Source organism: Symphalangus syndactylus, chromosome 4, assembly GCF_028878055.3.
Source record: "Symphalangus syndactylus isolate Jambi chromosome 4, NHGRI_mSymSyn1-v2.1_pri, whole genome shotgun sequence".
In the NCBI taxonomy this organism is placed as follows: Eukaryota; Metazoa; Chordata; class Mammalia; order Primates; family Hylobatidae; genus Symphalangus; species Symphalangus syndactylus.
Genome location: NC_072426.2, coordinates 68,869,672 through 68,885,152, shown reverse-complemented (window position 1 = coordinate 68,885,152; position 15,481 = coordinate 68,869,672). Strand labels below are relative to the sequence as shown.

The window sequence follows — 15,481 nt, the reverse complement described above, 5'->3', positions numbered from 1 at the left end:
CCTGACTCGTGTCCTGCCTTCACCATTTAGTAGGAGTTTAGTTTGGTTTGTTGCACCCACAGTGAAAGCTTTCTTTTAAGGCTACGAGTTTGCAAACAATCAAATTCAATGAATATTAATTGAGTATCTGCTAACTGCTAGAAACCAGGCATACAAAAATGAATGAGACAGAAAGAGTCCTAACCCTCCTGGAACTTACAGTTCAGGGTCAAAGACAAAGAAACCACAACTACATGGAGTGATAGGTGCTGTAATACAGAAGAACCAGGTATTATGGAAGATGCTGCTTAACCCACACTTGAGGTTCAGGAAAGGTTTCCTGAAGAAAAGCATACCTTAGTTGGCAGCTGAAGATGTGTAGGAATTCCCAAGCTAAGAGGAAGATAGACAGAAAGTGTTTGTGCAGACTTGTGGAGACATGCACATTTGAGGACATGAAACCTGAAGGACTAATTCATAAAGTAGTGTTCCCAATACTGGCTGGAGAGTTTTTAAAAATACAAATATTTTAATGGACCCCACCCAGACTTAATGAATCACATTCTCAGGGAATGAGTGCCAGAGTTCCTATTATTAGCTCATATAGGGAGCCACTGGCTCAGGGTGTATGGGGGGAGGTTGGAGAAGAGGTGTCAAGGCAGGGAAGCTGAGGCTGGAGAGATAAACCAGGGGTGCACCTTGAAGGGTTTGCAAACAACGTTGTGGGTTTGAATTTTATCCTAAGGGCAAGGGGAGCTGTGGAAGAATTTGGTGAGTATGGAGATGGGATCATCAGATTTACAGTTTCTAATGATCACTCAGTTGAGTAAGACATGGTACCTACCTTCATGAGGGATACAATCTTGTTAATAAGGTTCAACCTCTTTGAGCCTCACTTTTAAAAATCTAAAATGGAAATAATACCCACTTTGCATGATTCCTGTGAGGTTTAACTGAAATAACTTATGTGAAGTGCACAGTACCATGCCTGATACACCGTTGGGATGCAAAAGATGTGAATGATTATTATTTGAGAAAGTGATAGAGCTGAGTAATTGGTGGACATTACACTCACCCCCTACAACCTCAGAGAAGGTGGACATCTGACTCCAGGATCTTCTGAGAAATTCTTTTCCTTGGCCCACACCTGGGACACCAGAAACAGCCCACTCTTACCTCACTCCTCCCTCTCACTTAACTCCCCACTCTCACCTCACTCCCCTCTCTCACCTCACTCCCCTCTCTCACCTCACTCCCCACTCTCACCTCACTCCCCACTCTCACCTCACTCTCCATTCTCACTTCACTCCTCACTCTCTAACTTGCATGGCTTTAGTTACAGTCTTTATTCTGATGAATTCCAAATCTCCACTTCCAGCCTGTTTTTTTTTTCCCTAAGCTCCAGAAACCCATACATTCATCTGCATCCTAGATAGTTCCATTTAAATGTCTGTGGGTACTTCATTCAAATTAGGTCTTCTAATACCATATGCCATCCCAAGAAAACCAAACCAAGTCAAACCAAACCCAGCTTTTCCAACATCAGCCCTACTAAGTTGAGCCAGAGACGTGGGAATCATCTCGAATCACTCATTTCTATCTTCTCCAAGCAAACTTCCCAAATCCACACTCTTCTCCCCAGGTGTAGACCACCACCCTCACCCAAACCATCACCACTTCCCATATGGTCTAGTGAAATATCCCCTATGTTCCCCATACCATTCTTTGCACCCACCCCAACCCTGCACCCTGTAATTCTGAGGAATCTTCTAAGATACAAAATTGATAAAAATCCTTCCCCCACACTTCAGCCTCTTCAGGGGCTTTCCAATGCCCTTAAAAATGAACTCCAAACTCTTTACCAAGATGCTTCCTGAAGGATCTTAAAGGTGAGGTCCTTCAAGATCTCACCTCTTAAGTCTCACTTTCTCCCATGCTACCTTTCCTATTTTATGCTCCAGTCATTCTGAACTAGAAAAAAAAAAAAATCACCTTCTCTCCCGCTCTCAGATCTATGCAACGTGATGATTTGTCCAACCAGAATCCCTTTCACGCTGGATAACTCTTTGTCCTTTAGGCCTTGGGGAGTCAGCCCTTGAACCTTTATATTAGTTGAGGCTTCCTCATTGTACGGATTTGTAGTCTCTTCATCTCCTCCTCCCTCAAGTGCTATTTGTTATACTTGTAATTTCTTAATGCCCATCTTTGCAACATCATGGCAAAAGAATATATAAATTCGATCCACATTATTCACAAATTCTCCTTGGGAATTTGCCTACTTGCTCCAATTTACTTGTAACCCCCTAATCCATTCTTGGACATGCACAGAGAAGTGAAAAATTTGAGTCGTCCAATGCACACATTCTCAGCTGAGGTTGAAGAAGGCGATTCTCTGCCTTCTTGTTTCATTTCTCATACTATAAGCAAGTGTCCATTTTGCAGTCCATTTAGTGCCATAATTGTTGGATTTTTGTGCTTTTTGTTGGTTATTTCACTGTTCACAATGGCCCCCAGATGTGGTGCCAAGGTGCTGCCTGTGGTTTGTAAGTGCAAGAAGGCTGTGGTGTGCCTGAAAGAGAAAATATCTGTGTTAAATAAGCTCCATTGCATGAGCTATAATGCTGTTGGCCATAAGTTCAATGTGAATGAATGAACAAAATATATGAAATCAGGTGTCTTCAAACAAATACACATAAAACAAGGTTATGAATCCATCAACTGATGAAAATGTTGTAGCCAGAGGCTTGCAGGAACCTAATGCTATATTTCTCCTAAGAGAAACAGTTTAGTATTGGCTAATTCAGTATTTGCAGTTACTTTATAGAACAAAGCTACTGCAAATAGTAAGAATCAACTGTACTTTAATAACTTTGATATCCTCAGTAGCTAACACAGTGACTCTCATGTAATAGTTATTCAATAAATATTTGTTGAAACTGAATTTTTGTATGTGCTATATATGTATATAGACTTATACATATGTACACACATACTTTATGCATATACATGTAGAAATAATATGTAATATAGAAATAAATTAAGCTGAAGTAGTCTTTCATGCCAAAGATGTACCTCACAGCTGTATTGTTACTTTCTGCCTCCTAAAAAATGCCTAAATGTAGGCTTAATTTTGATACCATTCTTATTTTTATTTTTGTCTAGGATGCTGGGGAAATGGTTCGTTCCTTTGTTGGTGGTTTGGAACTTATTGTCAATTTACTGAAATCAGATAACAAAGAAGTTCTGGCAAGTGTATGTGCCGCCATTACCAACATAGCAAAAGATCAAGAAAATTTAGCTGTTATTACAGATCACGGAGTTGTTCCTTTGTTGTCCAAGCTGGCAAATACAGTAAGTAACATATCTTTTGGTTTTACATGCATATTATCCTGAGATATCATGGTGTAGTGATGAAAACAATGCATTTGCAGTCCAGAAACCTGGATTCAAGTTTAATACCCACTGCTTATGAGGTATGAGATTTGGTCAACTCATTTAGTTTTTCTGAGACTAATATATGTGAAAGTGTATTTTAAACTATAAAATGTTAGTATTATAAGATCCTTGTAAAATAGAAGCTGTTTTTTATTTGCCACTGGCAAGTAAAGTGGCAAATACAAGTGCTATTATGTAAGTGTTAACTATCATCTTCACCACCACCATCGTGGTTATGATTCTTGATGGTTCTTCATGCCAACGTTAGAAGTCAAATGTGCCTCCCCAGCTTAGCAAGCTTCAATCGATGGCATTCTTGAGCTAGAAGACTTTGGCAGCCATTGCATTGTTTATCCAGAACTGTGCCAGACAGAATAAGCAGCCTTGAGAGACAATGACTTCACCATGACCAGAGGTATTTGAGCATAGCTTGTACTACCACTTGGCAGAAAAGTCATAGAGCAGAAATTCAAACCCTGGAAGGATGCTTGGTCTAGAAGACTTCGAGTTCCTAAGAGTATCTGTCAGATTCAGTTAAGGACACCAAGTTGTTGCCTGAATCAAGAGAACAGTACTCTTAATAAACACAAAACCATCCGATTCAGTAATAGTATGCCCATACAGGGCAATTACATATACAAAGAAGGATATAGTCTGCATCAAAAAATACAGAAAGGAAAATTGAAGACCCAAAATGTGTCTTCGGATTTGCTGCACTCTCTTCTCCGTCCAAGAGCCAGGGGAAGCAAGGTGTATTACTGATGTCGATGCATTCCTGGGGTGGAGAAATTCAGTCAATCCACTTATCCCAGTTAAGTGCAGTATCCCTTTTAGAATATCCAATATTCTTTAAATATTTGGATTACAAAACAACTTGCTGATCCGTAATTTTGCGTTGTGTGGTAGACTGACTCTAAAGAAAATCTAGCCTTGAGCTAATGACTGATGTCAGATGCTTGGTCACCTTTGAGTGCACTGACTACATTCAGTTCATAAGAAGAAAACTCAAGATTGAACGTTGGTCCGTTGGTGACCCACCAAAAGTCTAGTTCCTTCAGCTGGGCGCAGTGGCTCATGCCTGTAATCTCAGCACTTTTGGAGGCCAAGGCGAGTGGATCACTTGAGGCCAGGAGTTCAAGACCAGCCTGGCCAACATGGTGAAACCCCTTCTCTACTAAAAATACAAAAATTAGCCAGGGGTGGTGGTGGGCACCTGTAATCCCAGCTACTTGGGAGGCTGAGGCATGAGAATCGCTTGAATCCAGGAGGCAGAGGTTGCAGTGAGCTGAGATGGCACCACTGCACTTCAGCCTGGGCAACAGAGTGAGACTCCATCTAAAAAAGACTAGTTCCTTCAAGACATCACCTAGATAGTCAGCCAGCTGGCCCTTTTCTCTAGACTCATTGGTGTCTTAATGGTTAATAAACGTGAAGTGCTTATAGACATGATCTTGCACGGTCATTATGATGCACAGATCCCATTTCATTTTCCTTTACACAGAATAACAATAAATTGAGACATCATCTAGCAGAAGCTATTTCACATTGCTGTATGTGGGGCAGGAATAGAGTGGCCTTCGGTGAGCACAGAGCAGTGGCTCCACTAGTGCGTTATCTGAAATCAAATGACACCAACGTGCATCGGGCGACAGCTCAGGCCTTGTACCAACTCTCAGAAGATGCCGATAACTGCATCACCATGCATGAGAATGGTGCAGTAAAGGTACAGTTGAATGACTTTGTGGTTTAGTCCAAGTTTGGTAAATGTAGCCTCGAAAGAAACTTAGGCATCACTAAGATTTCTCTAAAGGAGGTATTCAGAGACATAAAAGTGCCTGCCTGCTGCGTCATGGCTGCATTCAAGCCATGTGTTATCATGATTGTTTTTTTTCTTTTTAAACAAGGTCTCACTGTTTGCCCAGGTTGGAGTATAGTGGTGCAATCATAGTTCACTGCAGCCTTGAACTCCTGGGCTCAAGTGATCCTCCTGCCTCACCCTCCCAAGTAGCCAGGACTACAGGTGCATGCCACCATACCTGGCTAATTCTTTTAATTTTGTATACAGACAGGGTCTTGCCATGCTGCCCTGGCTGGTCTTGAACTGCTGGCCTCAAGCGATCCTCCCGCTTCGGCCTCTCATAGTGTTGGGATTACAGGAGTGAGTCACAATGCCCAGCCAGTGTGTTACGATGATTTATGCTGCAGAAAAGTTGTATGGAGATAGAATTTTTCTAAATTAAAGCATAGACATGTACTTAGTAAAATAATCATTCCATAATTTGGTTTTGATGAAAGAAAATGTACAGCATATGAACAAGCAGTAGTATTCACAATTCTATTGGCTATAGTGTTTACTTAACACATAAATAATAAAGGATAGAGGCAATCATAGGCACCAACTAAACACCAAAGGAACTGGCCGAAACAGTAACCAGATGGAGCTTGACAGTCTAAACCATAACAACAATAGATTCAAAGACATGTTTGTTTAAATCTGTGCATCAGTAGACAGGAAAGTTTCTGTAAAGAATCTTTAACTTACCTACACATTGCAAACCAACTAGAATATTTTGCTGGCAATAAATATAAAAATACTTAGAGTACATGAACAGCTTACATGTATTAGGAAAAATTGATTTAAAATATTAGTTCTTTTCTATAGCCTGTTTCCTTGTACAATATAATTTTACTGTTTATTACCTTCATTTGGAGCCTATGATAACCAGATGCATTTATATCTTAAAATAGATGCCCAAAGTGGACTTGCTGTTTTAGCTAAGAGTTAAAAACCCCAGTTAGTCATATCTAGTCAAATCTAGATATGCCAGATATGAAACATCTAAGGAGGAATAATACTCTTAAAATACCAATTGGTAATTTTTGAGGCAATTATTTTAATTAATTCTTGAAATCTATTCCAGTAGAAGAATATGATGTTAATTTTTCTGAAATTAAACTCAATTTATGTTTGAATGTGTCAACCTTTCCATTATAAATCTGTTTTTATGGCATGTAAATTAGGCCAGATTAGTTTCTTCAAGCAAAAATCTGGCCAAAAAAAAGCATCTTTTAAACTAAGTAACAATGTTTAAAAGTAAATTAGAAAAAACATATTGGAACATTAACTTCAAGTTGTTCAGGAATGCTAAAAAGGCCATTGTCTCAATACGACTGTGTTCCCATTTCAGAAAGGAAGATATTTCTAATTTAAAATTATGCATACTTTTATTGAACAGGGACTTGCACAACCTAAGTATGCAGTCTTAAAAAAAAAAAAAGAAACTATAAAATTTAAGTAGCCAGGTAAAAATGTCTGACATATAGCATATGCTTAGACAATTGTCAGTTTAAGCTCAAAAAGTTTAAAAATGTATGGGCATGCACCTGTAGTCCCAGCTACTCGGGAGGCTGAGGCAGGAGAATCGCTTGAACCTGGGAGGTAGAGGTTGCAGTGAGCCAAGATTGCACGACTGCACTCCAGCCTGGGTGACAGAGCGAGACTCTGTCCCAAAAAAAAAAAAAAAAAAAAGTATTAAGGTGTACATGTAATGGTTCAGTTGACATAAATGCCTGGTGTATGTGCAACTCGCAATGATTTCTTCAGATGCAAGCCAATAGATAATCCAAAGTCATTTATGAATGTTATCCTACCTTGTAAAGTGATCAAACTGTGTTGGTCCACCCACACAGTTAGGAAAGTTTCTGTAAAGAGAAACTTTAAAATTAGAAAAAGAAAGGCAATAAGAAAGATTAGAGTGAAGGACGGAAAAGAAAAAAGCAAAGAAGGAAAATTGTGTCTGTTGTGTTCTAGAGCCTTTCCCAGATTATCCTTGGGTTTCTTGGGGGCCTTTCTCTTTAGTCTGTTTGCATTTCCAACCACCTGTTATTCCTACTGGAGAAAAACTGTGAAGAACGGGATACTTTTTTTGTAAATTACTCTGCGATAACATAGAGGCAGGCCTTACCACGCTGTGTTACAGCAGAAATATGCAACCTGGAGATTGTCTCTCTCGACCTCTTTTTCCTACTCTGTTCTGAGCCCCAGAACTTGTGGGGTCATGGGGGAAGCATAACAACCTGTGTTTCCTTTCTCTGGTTTTCTTTAAGGAGGAAAAAAATGTAGGTGTGGCATACTGGGTGTTGGTAGAATCATAATTTGATAGTTGCTTGGATATGGGAATAAAGGAAAGCCTAGTAAAACAATGATTCCAGATTTCAGCCTAGATGAAGAGGAAGATTTCACGAGCCAGGTAATGCAAAAAATTTTGGCACATCGGGGTGGTTCAATTACCTGCAGAGAATGTGTCACAACTACATGTGTGACTGCTAACATTTCTGACTTCGAATGCATGTAAATTTTATCCAGTATTTTGGCAAAACCCTGGCTGTCTTTGTTCCTAATTCCTGCTGCCCACTTCTCGTCAAATGCTTGTTATTTTCCAGTTGTACAAACATTCCTGCTGCAGCTGCCAATGAGTGAATGTTGACAGGCTCTTTAACAATGACCAGAGTCACCATGTTGCCTATTCATAAGTAATTGATCCTAGGATTAGCTGCTTTGTTAGACAGTTTTCTCAACAGCAGTGGCCGACGTAATGCAGTGTATCTGTCTCCTGAAGGCTAAGGTTTATTCTATCCTGACAGTGACGGAGCAGGGTCTGGAATATAATGAGTTCAGTTTCTAATGTGTTCAGTTTGAATAGTCAGTTTGAATTTTAGGTGTAAAGCAGTGCTGCCCAGCAGAAATGTCACATAAGCCATGTATGTAATATTAAATTTTCTAGCAGTCACACTTTAAGAAAAGATAAAAGGAAACAGTGAAATTAATTTTAGTAATATATTTAACCCAATACACTTGACCTTTGAACAATGCAGGAGTTAGGGGTGATGACCCACTACACTGTCAAAATTCACATATAACTTTGACTGCCCCAGAACTTAGCTACTAATAGCCTACTGTTGACCAAAAACATTAACAGTTGATTAATACGTATTTCTTATGTTATACGTATTATGTATTAGTACAATAAAATTAGCTGGAGGAAGAAAAGTGTTATGAGAATCATAAGGAAGAGAAAATATATTTACTGTTTATTAAGTGGAAGTGGATCATCATAAAGGTCTTCATCCTTGTCATCTTCACGTAGAGTAGGCTGAAGAGGAGGAGGAAGAAGTTGAGTTGCTCTCGCTGTCTCAGGAGTGGCAGAGGCCGAAGAAAGTCCACATATAAGTGGACTTGTGCAGTTTAAACTTGTTGTTCAAGGGTACATGGTGTATATCCAAAATATTGTTATTTCAACATGTAATCAATATAAAAATTACTTAAGATACTTTATATTATTATTATTTATTTATTTTTGAGACGGAGTTTTGGTCGTGTTGTCTAGGCTGGAGTGCAATGGCACAATCTTGGCTCACTGCAACCCCTGCCTCCTGGGTTTGAGAGATTCTCCTGCCTCAGCCTCCTGAGTGGCTGGAATTACAGGCACCCACCATGATGCCCGACTAATTTTTGTCTTCTTAGTAGAGACAGGGTTTCACCATGTTGGCCAGGCTAGTCTCGAACTCCTGACCTCAGGTGATCCATCCACCTCGGCCTTTGTACCCAAGTCTTCAAAATCTCTTGTGTGTTTTCCAGTATGTCTCAGTTTGCACCAGCCACATTTTAAGTGCTCACTAGTGGCTAGCGGTTTCCTTACCAGACTGTGCAATTCCAGAGTGGAGAGATTTGGAAATTATCAGCAGGGGGTATTAAGCCATTAATGAGGGTGGATGAGATGTTTTTGGCAGAGAGTTTAGAGAGGCCTGGGAAATATCTACATTTTCACTTTTGGGGCATGTGAATTAGGAAGAAGAGCTGTCAGACTAGACTGGAGAAGTTAAGAGGTTAACCAGGAGTTCTAGAAGCCAAAGGAAGAGCAAGTTTCAAAAAGGTTTGTGTTTAAATACTGGTAAGAGGTCAACAAGGATTTCCTGATCCAATGATGTTGAAAAATCAGCTTGTGTTTTAGAAGAGGTAAGAATCTCTTCTAAATGTGTTAATCAATCCCCTCCAATACAATGTGACAGGAATATTCAATACTATTCTCTTTATGATTTTGCACAGACCTCCTTTTCAAATGTATCAGCCCAGGGACTTATACCATTACAAATTTGTGAATATGGATGCAGATTTGTTGGAAACTATGTGGAAAATATGAGAAGTCTAAGAGATATCCAAGTTATTTGCTAATTATAACAAAACTGTAGCAAAGGAGAGTAATGGGGAAGAATAAATTGCAGGAAAAAAATTCATCAAGGCAAGTCCTTTCCTAGGACAGAAAAAGTGATCAACTAGAAAACTGATGAGCACCTATTAAAGGCATCAAGCTTCTTTCCCCATGGTGTCATTGGATTTGTTTTTGCAAATGTGCATACCAGGCAAGTGAAAGCTACATCATGGCTTATAACTTTCTGAAAGGCAGGAAATTGAAGAGATTGGAGACAAATACAATCAGAAGTATGTCCAGCATTGGCAGAGTGAGTGGAGAGCAGTTCAGTTGGAACTGCTGAATTGGTACAGCCAACAGGCTAGTGCCTCCTAGGCTCAGTACATGTACTGGTGTTCCAGAGAGCCAGAAAGATGATCCCAGACGCAAACACACCCATCGTTTTTGAAGCCTAGCACGGAAAAAAAAATACTGCTAATGTTTGTGAGTCAAGTAAACGGATTTTAGATAGTAAGGTCACCTAGAAACACTCATTAAGTGCCCATATACTTAATGTTTTATCTAAATATATTTTCTGTTAATTAAAACTCTTAATGTCGCTGTAGTTTTGAGTGCTTTTCTCCCATTCCAGACATTCCTTGGAGTGCTGAGAAGAGTTTACTAGGTGATATGCTGTTAAATAACTTAATAGAACCAATTGGTATCAATGAATATATACTACATATAGAGTAATAAACAGATTTGTTTCTGATTGGCTTTTTAATTTTTATTTGTATTTCTCCTGTAAAGTGAGAAGGAAGTTCATGATTACTGAAGGGGTCCAGTAAGTTAGAGTTTAGTTCATCATGTTTAACTTTAATATCCTATGTACATCAAATGCTTTTCTTATTTCCATTTTTTTTAATTTTAAGAAATCTTGACAGCTTTAAGGGATAATGGACATACACATGCACATTTTAAGGTGTACAGTTTGATAGATTTTGACATATATATGCATACACCCACACGTACACATGAAACTATTACCAAACCAAAATGATGATCACCTGAAGTTTCCCGGTACCCTTTCATAATCCCTGTCTCCTGCCCCACTCTGCCTGGGCCAATCACTGGTCTGCTTTCTGTCAATATAGGTGAGTTTTCATTTTCTAGAACTTAAGAAAAATGGGTTTCTACAGTAAGTACTTGGTTTTTTGTTTGGCTTCCTTCACTCAGCTTACTTATTTTCATATTCATTCACATTCTTATGTGGCTCAATCAACTCTTATCTCTGAGTGGTAGTCCATTGTATGAAATTATCATAATTTGGTTATCCTTTCTTTTTTTGTTTTGTTTAGTTTTGTTTTCTGACAGAATCTGTCTCTGTGGCCCAGGCTGGAGTGCAGTGGCACGATCTGGACTCACTGCAACCTCTACCTCCTTGGCTCAAGCAATTCTCATGCCTCAGCCTCCCGAATAGCTGGGGTTACAGGCATGTGACACCACACCGGGCTAATTTTTGTATTTTTGGTAGAGACTGGGTTTTGCCATGTTGGCCAGACTGGTCTCAAACTCTTGACCTCAAATGATCTGCCTGCCTTATCCTCCCTAAGTGTTGGGATTACAAGCATAAGCCACTGTGCCCAACCTCCTTTCATTTGTTAATGAATATTTATTTCCAGTTTGGGTTGTTACAAATAAAGCTGCTACGAACATTCATGTACAAGTCACTGGGTGGACATTTGCTTCCTCTTATCTTAGGTAAATACCTAGGAGTGAATGGCTGGATCATACAGTATGTGTACCTTTAACTTTTTAAAAAATTGCCAGACCGTTTTCCAAAGTGTGCCATTTTTGCATTCCCACCAGCTGTATAGGAAAGCATCCTTGCCAACACTTGGTATGGCCAGTCTTTTTGATTTTAGACATTCTAACAGGTATGTTGTGGTATCTTATGATTTCAATTTCAATTTTCCTAATGATTAATGATGTGGACATCTTATGTGCTTGTATATCAGCTGTATAACTCCTTGGGCAAAGTGTTCACATTTTTTTGACCACTTTCTAATTGGATTGTTTTCTTATTATTGGGTTTTGAGAGTTCCGTATACATTCTGGTTGCTTACCATATGTGTAATTTGCAAATATTTTCTCCCCGTCTGTAGCTAGTCTTTCATTCTCTTAACTGTGTCTTTTGAAGAGCAGAAGTTTTTAATGCTGATGAAGTCCAATTTTTTTTTTTAATGAGTTGTGTTTTTGGTTGCATATCTGAGAAATATTTGCCTAACACATGGTCTCAAGGATTTCATGCTTTCTTCTGAAGTTTTATAATTTTTGGTTTTTCACTTTTAGTCTATGACCCATTTGAGTAAACTTTTTTATGATACTAATTATGAATCAAAGTTCATTTGGAGGGCATATTAGCATTATTTATTGAAAAAACTGTTTGCCCATTTCTCACTGAATTTCTTTTGCAATTATAAAACAACTGCACCAGGCACAGTGGCTCATGCCTGTAATCTGTATTATTATAAAATGGTCATCTTTATTCTTGGTCATATTCTTTGTTTTGAAATGATTTTCTGATACTAATATAGACACCCTTGTTTTTTTTTGAGAGAGTACTAATATTAACATACTAAAGTTTTATAGCTTTTAATATCATTTAATCATATTTGTGTCTTTTTACTTAAAGTGGATAATTGTAGGCAGCATATAGTTAGGGCTTACTTTTATTTATTTATTTAGTTATTTAGTGACAGAGTCTCGCCATGTCGCCAGGCTAGAGTGCAGTGATGCGATCTTGGCTCACTGCAACCTCCACCTCCCGGATTCAAGTGATTCTCCTGCCTCAGCCTCCCGAGTAGCTGGGATTACAGGCATGTGCCAGCATGCCCAGCTAATTTTTATATTTTTAGTAGAGACGGGGTTTCACCATGTTGGCCAGGATGGTCTCAATCTCCTGACCTCGTGATCTGCCGACCTCGGCCTCCCAAAGTGCTGGGATTACAGGTGTGAGCCACTGTGCCCGGCCAGGGCTTACTTTTTTATTCAACCTTTTATACAACCTCTGCCTTTATTAGGAGGGGAAGTGGTTACACTATTTACATTTAATGTGATATTGACATGGTTAGCTTTGCTTTTTTTTTTTTTTTTTTGAGACTGAGTCTCGCTCTGTCACCCAGGCTGGAGTGCAACGGCGTGATCTCAGCCCACTGCAACTTCCACCTCCCGGGTTCAAGCGATTCTCCTGCGTCAGCCTCCTAAGTAGCTGAGATTACAGGCTCATGCCACCACACCCGGCTACTTTTTGTATTTTTAGCAGAGACGGGGTTTTGCCATGTTGGTCAGGCTGGTCTCGAACTCCTGACCTCAGGTGATCCACCTGCCTCCGCCTCCCAAAGTGCTGGGATTACAGGCGTGAGCCACTGTGCCCGGCCACGGTTAGCTTTAAATGTACCATCTTGTTATTTGTTTTCTATTTTTTCCATCTGCTTTTTCTCTTTACTCATCTTTTTCTATCTCCTCTTGGATTATTTGAATATTTTATCATTTCACTTTATCTCATTTTTGGCTTATTAGTTATTATTCCGTGTTGTCATTTAGTGATTGCTTTAGAGTTCATGGCATATGTATTTAATTCAGTATAATGTAAGTTCTAGTAATGTTATACATATTAACATATAATTTAAGAATTGTACAACCATATGCTTCCATTTTTGTCCTCCTTACTTTTATGCTATTTTTATCATACAAGTGCTATAAGCTCAACTGTATTTTTCTTGTTTTTGAGTGTAAACAATTGCCTTTCCCAGAGATTTAAATACATAGGAAAATGTCTTTTCTATTTACCTTCGTAGTTACTGTTTCCAGTGCTACTTATTCCTTTCTGTAAATGCAGATTTTCTTCTGGTATCATTTTCCTTCTGCTTAAAAGACTTTTAACTTTCCTGGTAGTACAGTTCTGTTTATGATGAATTCATTCAGGTCTTATATATCTAAAAAAGACTTTTTATTTTGTCTTTGTTTTTGGAAAATATTTTTGCTAGGTATAGAATTTTATGTTGACTTTTTTTCTTTCCCAACTTTAAATATGGTGCTCCATTTTATTCTCACTTGCATTGTTTTAGAGAGGAAATCTGTTATCATCCTTATGTTTGTTCCTCTGTATGTCATGTATCTTTTTGCGTTGGCTGTTTTTAAGATTTCATCATTTTCACTGGTTTTGAGAAATTTGATTATGATGGGCCTTGTGTAGTTTCCTTCATGTTTCTTGTGCTTGGACTTTGCTAAGCTTCTGAGATCTGTGGGCTTATGGTTTTCATCACATTTAGAAATTTTTCAGCCATTATTTCTTCAAATATGTTTACATCCTGTTCTCTTTTTACTGTCCTTGTAAACTCCACTTTCACCTGTATTTGGTGAAAATATAGGTAAACGTTTTCCCACAGCTCTCTGAGTTGCTGAAAGTTTTCCCACAGCTCCCTGAGACTTTGTTTATTTTGTTCTGTTTTTTTCTACGTTTTAAATTAGGATTTTTTTCTTTGTCTTCAAGCTCACTAATTTTTTTTTCTGCAACGTTCAATTTGCCTTTATTGCCATCTAGTGTGTTTTACATCTGCAGTACTATCGACGTTTCATTTGGATCTCCTTTTACATCTTTTGTGTCTCTACTTGACATGTTGAGTTTTTTTCTAATCTCATATGTAATCCAATTCTAATATTATTTCTGGGTTGCTTTCAATTCCTTGAATGTTAACATGTTGAGTGCTGGGTTTTTATTTTTGGGGGGAACAGGATATCTATAAATATTCCTGAGCTTTGTTCTAAGAGGCAGATTGCTGTTTTGAAACAATTTGATCCTTTCAGTTCTTGGTTTTAATGCTTTGTTAGCAAGACTAGAGTAGGGATAATTTTTTCCCACTACTGAGGCAAGACTTCTGGCTACTCTACCTGATACCCTGTGCATTATGAAGTCTTCCACTCTGAGTGGCGGACGAACACTGTTCCTCCCCTTGTAGGAGTTTAGAAGATTCTTCCTTCTCATCTTTTCAGGTGGTTCTTTTCCTGCCCTCAAACAGTTCCTTCTCATACAGGTGCTAATCAGTACCGAACCGAATATTCAAGAGGCACCTTCTGCAGACCCCAGGTTTCTCTGTTTCACTCCCCAGTCTCCGTTATCTGCCCTGAAGGCTCTAGTGGCTGTGGTTCTCCCCGACTTCCAGCTCTGTCTCCTCAACTTGGAGAGACTGTCAAGCTTTGTCTGGGCTCTCCCTCCCTGTGCTGTAGCCTATAAACATTCTCCCTGGAGTTAGTCTGGGTCAGTCTTAGGGCTTACCTTTTTTGTTTACCTTCTCTCAAGAATCACTGTCTTTTGTTATCTGATTTCCAATATGTTGAAAGTTATTGTTTCACAGATTTTTTCCATTTTTAAATTATTTTAGACAGGAAGGTAAATCCAGTCCCTGTTACTCCATCTTAACATGAAGCAGTCTTTTCTTTTGATATTTTCTCTTAGAGAATAAATTTATAGAAAGTTAGGGCTGGTAAAGCCAAGGTTTCCATTTTACTTATTTATTTATGTAGTTATTTATTTATTTATTGAGATGGAGTCTCGCTCTGTCACCCAGTCTAGAGCACAGTAGTGCGATATCAGCCCACTGCAACCTCCGCCTCCCAAGTTCAAGTGATTCTTATGCCTCAGCCTCCCGAGTAGCTGGGACTACAGGCGCCTGCCACCACAGCCGTCTAATTTTTGTGTTTTTAATAGAGATGAGGTTTCACCATGTTGGCCAGGCTGGTCTCAAACTCCTGACCTCAAGTGATTCACCCGCCTTGGCCTCCCAAAGTGTTGAGATTACAGGTGTGACCTGCCGTGC

General features: G+C 39.0%; 1 protein-coding gene across 3 annotated transcripts in view; it reads left to right on the top strand.

The window, feature by feature from the left end:
* The window catches only part of ODAD2 (outer dynein arm docking complex subunit 2), a 261,250-nt gene that overhangs the window by 141,761 nt on the left and 104,008 nt on the right, over nt 1-15,481 (top strand). For all 3 annotated transcript variants that reach the window (XM_063637276.1, XM_055275003.2, XM_063637275.1), the window contains exons 18-19: nt 3,142-3,330; nt 4,916-5,137. In XM_063637276.1, the coding sequence (XP_063493346.1) occupies nt 3,142-3,330; nt 4,916-5,137 (411 nt within the window). The remainder of the gene's footprint in view (nt 1-3,141; nt 3,331-4,915; nt 5,138-15,481) is intronic.